The 7590-nt window shown below is 60.1% G+C and overlaps 2 protein-coding genes across 2 annotated transcripts; both read right to left on the reverse strand.

Moving 5' to 3' along the window:
- Window positions 1-806: 806 nt before the first annotated feature.
- On the reverse strand, window positions 807-2414 carry LDBPK_211860 (choline dehydrogenase, like protein; the record flags this gene model as incomplete). Its single annotated transcript, XM_003860655.1, has 1 exon — window positions 807-2414. One exon carries the CDS (start codon window positions 2412-2414, stop codon window positions 807-809), a length of 1608 nt encoding a protein of 535 aa, XP_003860703.1.
- A 2517-nt stretch (window positions 2415-4931) lies between these two features.
- Window positions 4932-7334, reverse strand: LDBPK_211870 (serine/threonine-protein kinase, putative; the record flags this gene model as incomplete). The annotated part of the gene is made up of 1 exon (XM_003860656.1): window positions 4932-7334. The coding sequence occupies one exon, from the start codon at window positions 7332-7334 to the stop codon at window positions 4932-4934; it is 2403 nt and encodes an 800-aa protein (XP_003860704.1).
- Between the last annotated feature and the right edge of the window lie 256 nt (window positions 7335-7590).

Raw genomic sequence — 7590 nt, forward strand, 5'->3', positions numbered from 1 at the left:
GGCGCCCCACACCAGGAAGCAGCGTGAGGGCCGGGGGTGGGATACCTTTGAGTAGCCGTGGCACTCTGCCTATCACATGGACGGCACAGGCGTGTGCGCTGTCGCCGGTCGCTCTAACTTCCCTGCGTTGCGGGCGCCGGGCCCTGCCACCACCACCAGGAGTGGCTCAGCATTGGGAAAGGTTAGGTAGGGGCTGCCGGACTGCCGTCCTCACACACGCAGAGAGTTGAAAGTGGGGGAGGGGGCCGGTGGTACTGGGTCTTGTGATACCATGCACTGAGATGACCGGCATCATCAGGGGTCACTCGAAAGGAAAACGAAAACAGCACGAAAAGAGACGAGGCAGAGGAGCTGCGGGGCCTTGGATTAAAGTGCACGCACACACACTCACACACATGCACAGCAAGTCACCGCCATCACAACAGCAGCAACGAGTACCCCAAGACATCATGCCCGGCAAGCACAGAGATCCACAGGAAGGGCACTCAACAGGAGGAGTAAGAGACACACGCACCGAGTCAGGGACAGCATATATATATGTATATACTTAAGGCAAATGTGGCCGCTGTGAAACTTGATGAGAACAAGTTAAGGAATGTGAACGAAAGAAGACGCGCACGCGCGCACATCCACACAGACCGCACGGCAAGCGAGACGCCAGCGGCAGGCGAGCGGAGGGCATGCGCCCGGCCATCGGAGAGAAAGTGCGCCTGGTGAACTAGTCTCGCCCCGGCTGCAATGATCCACACGGCGACGCTCCCCAACACTGGCAGCTGTAAAAGCTGCGGCCATACCAAAGGCGCCGCCTAATAGACGATGCGCGTTGCCTGTGCAACGGGGTCTTCTGCCTCCTTGTGCTTCACATCGCGCCTCTTGAGCAGCTTGTCCACAAATCGGTCCGCCAGCGCCAACGTGTAAGGGAGCGTACTGCCAGTTAGCGGGCTCGGCAGGATGCTGTGATCGCACACGTACACATTGCTCACGCCCTTGAGGCGGCAGGTCTGCGGGTCGACGGCGCCGGCGCAGCTCCCGCCGTTGATGCCGGAGGACTCAAAGCGCTCGTGAGCGAGGGCGCCAATGATCGGTACAAAAGGCGTCTTCTTCACGAGGCAGTCCTTCACATACGCGACACCCCTCTGCAGGGCGGCGAGGTCGCCGGCATCGCTGAAGTAGTTGGGGTCGATGCTGCCGTTCGCGCTCACCTGCCCGCGACTGCGCGGCCGCAGGGGGCGCACGACGAACTGGCAGCCGTGCTCTCTCGGCATCGGCTGCGTGCCATCGTTCGTCAGCGTAAATGGCTGAAACTGGATCTCGACATCTGGCGTCGATGACCCGGTAGAGGACCAGTACATGATGAGGTCATCCCAGCTGGAGCGGAGGCTAAGCTGTGGCCGTCCGTACCAAAGATCCACCCTCAGCACCTTGCACACAAGCGGGTCAAGATAGCAGTTGTGGCTGTCACGGTTCTTCACGTGGTACTGCAGCACCACCTGCGGTATGTCCCAGAAGTGCTGCCCAACTGAAGCGTCCACATCGACGCTGCCGCGCGACGCCGTCAGCAGCCGCGCGCTGCCGATACTACCCGCACTCACCACCACCAGAGTGCTTTCCACATCCACCAACTGGCCATCTGCACGCCGCAGCGACACGCCGGCAGCGGTGCTCGCGTTGCCGCCGCTGCCGCGGATACCGACCACCTTGGCACCGCACTCCACGCGAACAGGGCGGTTCAGCTTGATGGTGCCGAGCAGGTACCGCTGCAGGGTGGTGTTGGCGACACCCAGCGACTGGTCTACGAACGTGTCGGGCCTCCCACAGCCGCAGTCGATCTGGAACTCCTTGCGCGTGAACTCGCTCATGAGCGGCACATCCTGCGATGCTGCCTCGCAAAACGCCTTAAAGTACGGTGAGAAGTTCAGCGGGCGGCAAATGAGGAACTTACCTCGCTTGCCGCGGTGAGGCACAAACACCTCCATGTTTTCGAAGGTGCGCACGCGAGGCAGCAGCTCTTCGCGGAAGCTCCACGGGCTCCCCTCCCAGTCACGCTCATCGCCGAGGTTCCACGTGCGACTGCCCATCACACCATGTCCGCCCAGCACCCGCGGCGTCGGAATCCACACCGGTGCCTTCGTCACCCCGTCCGGATGCTGCTGCGGCGTCGTCAGAGTGTCCTTGGCCTCGAAGCCGCGCTGAGCCAGGCGGTGGGCGATGGTGCTAGCGGGAAGCGTGTGGTACCACTCCGGGCACTTGCGGATATCGGCGCCTTCCTCGATGACGAGCGTCTTAAGGTTCTCCATCGCCAGCCGGCCGGCAATAAGGGAGCCGCTGGCGCCGCCGCCAACCACGACGACGTCGAACTTCAGTGAGCCCACGTCCGCAGCCGCGCCGGCGAGGCACTTGGCGCCGCGACGCATCTTCGGGGAGGGTTAGCGCGGGTCTGTCGAAGCACAACAGCAAAGGCGAAAGAAAAGAGGGAGTGATTCGAAAAGGATAAGGCAGCGGGGCAGGGTTTGGGTCCGGCGCAGCTGACTTGCATCCGTCCGTGGCTCAACCGCTACACTTTGGCGAGGGGGTGTAAGCACGTGCACCGCCACGCACACGCGCACACGACCACGTTCACTAGGACTGCTGCTACTGCTACCTCACAAATACAATGCAGGAGTCCACGCACAGAAGCCCGTATCAATGATGGAGTGTCTGAGTGCGCTGCCTCCCTGCACGCTTGTGTCCGTGTATGCGTGCGTGCGTATACCCTCTCCTCCTTGGGTCTATTGGTACCTGCGATATCGCAACGCTTTGCTATAAAGATGTGCGCATGTGTCGGATGAGTTAGAAGCGGAGAACGGCGGGGAGGGAGGGGGTGGGACGCCACCGCTACGGGCACCCCACCAGACGCGTGTCGCCGTGGCTTGTTTCTCGCCCGCTTCAAAGGCGATCTCTGTTATGCAAGGCGATAATCCCCCCCCGCGTGTCTGGACCGCTCACGCCAGAAACCGTAAAGTGCACCCACCTTGGCGGTGTGTTTTCCTCACAGTTCGTATCGTGTTATGGCCCGTGAGCCTAGTAAAGGAGTGGGGGAGGAGGGGGAAGGGACTGATGAACGCAAGGCTGAGCAATGATGTGCAGAAGTGCGGCTATTGTGGAGTGGAGTGAAGGGGGGGGAGGCAGAAGAGAGCGACGCTGTGTGTCCCTCTTTGTTCCACATATGCACGCGTGCGGGCGCGAATTACCTTCCACTTGCGTCCGTGAAAGAGGGAAGAAATGACGATGTTTGGGAAGGCAGAGAGGCGGAGGTGTGTGATCGTGATGATGGATAGGCGGGGATGGGGGAGGAGGGCAGATGAGAGTACAGATCTAGGCGTCGCTGTTGATGTTGCATGTCACTATGCGCATAGGTGTGCGTGTATCGATCCCCACTAAGCTGCAGAGGAGGAGCATCACGTATTTATCTATCCTGCGTGTCCATGGGTGTTCCTGCACTAGCCTCCCATTTGCAGAGAAAGGCACATGCAGACATCCATGCCGAGTACGCTACACTACAAAAGCACACAGGCAGGCAAGGGAAAGGCAGGGAAGGGTTGAGGAGGAGAGATGGCAAGAGAGCCGTAGGGCTCGGCTGATGAGGGAGGAACACCGACAAGAAGAAGAGGTGAAAGACCACGCCACGACACATACACACACAGGCATCCGTATAATGACACACACGCACACGCGAGAGCAACAGCATATATGGCGTAGAGAGTATACGGGGAGGAGAAGGAGGAGGGGGGGGGGCAGGGAGAGGGTCAGAAAGAATCGGGCAAACGGAAATGGAGAAAAGGAGCCGAACAGGCAAGCACAAGGGATAAAGATGATACCGTGAGTGCGCGCGTGCGTATCCGGGAAGGAGGGAAGGGGAGGAGGGCACAGGCAAACAAACACGGAGAGGGAGAGACGGTGATGATAATAGTGGCCATAGCGGCGGAAGTGGTCTTGGTGTGCTGCGTGCGTGACTACGTAGGTGCGCGTCAGGTGACATGTAGCCACACGTGAGCATGCGTATACGCGCCCGTGGACCTACCGCCCATCATCCTGCATCGGAGATGCAACAGGGAGCAGATGGCAGCAATACAAATAAAGGAAGGTCAAGAAGAGGATTTCGAGCCTACCGCAGAGCCGCGGCGCACTCAAGAGGCACATCGACGCATCAATGCACGCACCAAATACGCACGCGCACAATAACAAATCCTACACACGCAGGCACATGCATAGATGCAGATGCATGTACACATATATACACCAATGTAAAACCCCCTCCGTCATCACTATCAAATACATAATGTCATGCGGAGGGAAGGGGTGGAAGGGTGGAGCGTGGGTGCACAAGTGGGAAACGAAGCACACGAAAAGGTCGAAGCGGCGCCCCTGCGCCTTGTCTGCATCAGTCACTGTGACGGAGTGCGCACGTCGGCCCGCACCCTCGCCTAACCCACCCGTATTGCACTGCATGCCTACTATGCAACCATGGCTGCGCTTCTTCTCGCAGTGCCTGTCATTCTCCCCTTGCACCCCACAGCAGGCTTTACCTCTACGTTGCACGCACAAAGACAAACACAGACACCACGACACATCCGCCTGTGGTGTTGCAAGACAGAAGAGGTAGCTAAAAAACAAAGAAACATCATGAGCAGTGTACACGTGAAGAGAGTTGGAGGGAGGGAGGTAGAGGGCACAAGACCCGGGCCACGCAACGTCACACACATACACACACACACACAGAGGAAAAGAAGAACAATGCAGATTTAGGATGAAGGTGAGAGAGGAGGAAGGCCGTGCGCTGTGAATGCGCGTGCGGATTGGAGGCTTGGCATCCAACGCACAGATGTACGCGCACATGCGCATACCAACACCAACACGTACGCAAGCCCATACATGCGGGGTGCGCGCACCGCTCAAAGCCCGATTGCGGAGGCGGAGGCGGAGGAGGAGGCGCCCTGGCGGTTGAAGGCGTCTTCGCACACGACGAGATGCGCGACTAGCGGGATGAAGCGCTGCTTCGACGGTGGCAGCGCGCTCTGCAGCTGGTGCATTACCTCATCATCGCTGGCAGAGATGTTGTTCATGGCTCGGTAGCATTTGATGAGGTCGTCGTCGCCCATCTCCTTCTCGAGGAATATGCGCAGGGACTCGATGCGGTGCATGAGCGGGTCGGTGGCGCTCACATTCGGCAGGTGGAACGTCTTACCGTCCAGCACCAGCCTACTGGAGTCTGTCGCCTCGCCGAAGGCGGCGTCGTCGAAGTCGTCCTTGAAGCTCTTTTTGCGATCCGCCTTCAACGTCTCGCCAATGACCGTATCCAGCGCGTTGTAGTCGTCGTCTCGCCGGCGGTCCTCGGCCTCCGTCGGCGACGCAGCCGCCGCCTCACCGTTCAAGAAGTTGTGCAGCCCCTCCTCTCCATCCGGCGTCATGCCGTTATCCACCTCCTGCGGCACGGCGGCAGCGGCAGCGCCAGGAGGCAGCAGCACTGCAGGTGCTGGCGACGGCGCCGGCAGCTGTGCGCCCGTGCTCTCTGGTGTGAACTTATCCTTGCGCGACATCGATTTCTTTGTCGGTTTCGTCTCTTCCGCTGCTGCTGACGATGGTGGAGGCAGCGTACTCATCTGCGGCGGTGCAGGGACTGAAGCGACGGATGCGCTCTTGCCATTCGAGGAAGCCGGCGAGGCGCCAGGCGCGGCCTCCGCCGACGTCGGTGCCCGTGGCTCGCCGGTGTCTGTGACGTCGTGGCCCAGCATCTTTTTTCGGTTATCCATGGCCTCGCGCCGCATCTGCCAAAACGCCTGTGACCGCGCATCCTCCAGCTCCTCTGGCGTCATCTTGCGCGAGCAGTAATGGCTGCTCGAGGGAGGGGTGCGCGGCGGTGGCGGCTGTCCGGGCGGCACTGCTGAAGACTCGTCTTGCTGTCGCTGCTGCGAGCAAGGTGCTCCGCCCGGAAAAACAGACTCTCGGTAGCAGCGCTGCTTGTTTGCTGCTGCCTGTCGTCGCATCTCACGGTACGCCTCCGCGGCGGACTGCTCCTGCTGCTGCTGTAGCCGCTCCTGTTGCAGCTGCGGGGGGCTCTGGCAGTCAGAGCGAGGGTGGTGCTCCTCAGCCTCGCGGCGGCGCTGCTCCTCGATTACCTGCTCCTTCATGTTGTCGTCCCACTGCTTCTCACGATGGTGATGCGCCTTGGCGTCCGCCTTGGATTTTTGCCCTTGCAGCTTGCGCTGCTCCCGCACTCGCTCGTCCAGGGCACGCTTGCGTTCCTGCAGGGCAAGCTCCTGCTGCCGCTGGAGTCGCCTCTGCTGCTCCACTAAATTGCGCCGCCGCTCCTCTCCCTCGAGCTGCTGCTGCATGAGGATGGCCTGCTGCTGCTGCTGCGCCTTAGCCAGAGTTGCCGCGGCTTCCAGTTCCTTCCGGCGGTACTCTTCCTTGCGCCGGGCCGCGGCCTCCTGCATGTGCGCCCGCTCCTCGACCGAGACGACGGAGCGGCGGTCTGCGCGTGCCACTTGCACCTCTTCCCGTAGTCCCGCTAGAGCCTCGCGAATGAAGCTGAGATCCAGCACCTGCGACACGTTCGGCCGCTTGTGAGGGTCAATCTGCAGCATGGAAGAAATGAGTCGCGACAGGTTGCTCGAGTACATGGGATGGATCGGCGGGTACACGCCCTTGAGAATCTTCTGCACCAACGCCTTCATGTTGCTGCCGTCGAAGGCGTGGTTCAGGGTGGTCATCTCGTACAGGATGCACCCGAGTGCCCACACATCGCTCTTGTTGTTGTAGGGTTTGTTGAGGCACAGCTCCGGCGAGAAATAGTAGGGGGTGCCGCAGATCGTGTGCTTCAACTCATAAGTGTTGCGCAACACAGTGCTGATGCCAAAATCACCGACCTTCACAACGCCGTCCTTGGTCAAGAACACGTTTTGCGTCTTGAGGTCGCGGTGGAGGATGCGGCGCTCGTGCATGTACGACAGCGCCAGGCAGATCTGCGAAAAGCACTGCAGAATCCCCTTCTCCGAGAAGAGCTGGCCCTGCTGCTGCTTGATCCTCATGTACAGGTCACCGCCGTTGGCGTACTCCATGACAATGAAAAGCGAGCCCTTGTGTTCAAAGTGGTCAACGTAGCGGGTGATGTTTGGGTGGTTCAGCGTGCGCAGCATATCGATCTCCTTCTGCGCGCTTTCTCGCTCCGCAGGCTTCAAGCCACCAAGCCGAACCTCTTTCGCCACGAACTGCGCGCGATCTGCATTGCGCTGGATGAGCCAGGCGGAGCCGAAGCTGCCCTTGCCGAGCACCTTCAACTGCGTATACTTCTCCATTTTTTCGCGGTGGCCTACGTATGCAAGTGTGCACGTGTGTGTGTGTGTGTGTGTGTGTGTCTTTCACCGCCTTCCCTCCTTCCTTCTCGCTCTTGGCGGACGACGGGCAAACAAAAGATGACGCGCGCGCACTGTCGGCAGTAACGCCAGCGAAGAAACCATCTAAGAAAACGAGCAGACAGACTCAGATAATGTGGTGAGCACCGTGTAGCAGTGGCGCGGTCAAGCTCACGAGTGCCAGTCCGCTGAGTTTTCC

The sequence above is a fragment of the Leishmania donovani genome, chromosome 21 (genome assembly GCF_000227135.1).
Source record: "Leishmania donovani BPK282A1 complete genome, chromosome 21".
In the NCBI taxonomy this organism is placed as follows: Eukaryota; Euglenozoa; class Kinetoplastea; order Trypanosomatida; family Trypanosomatidae; genus Leishmania; species Leishmania donovani.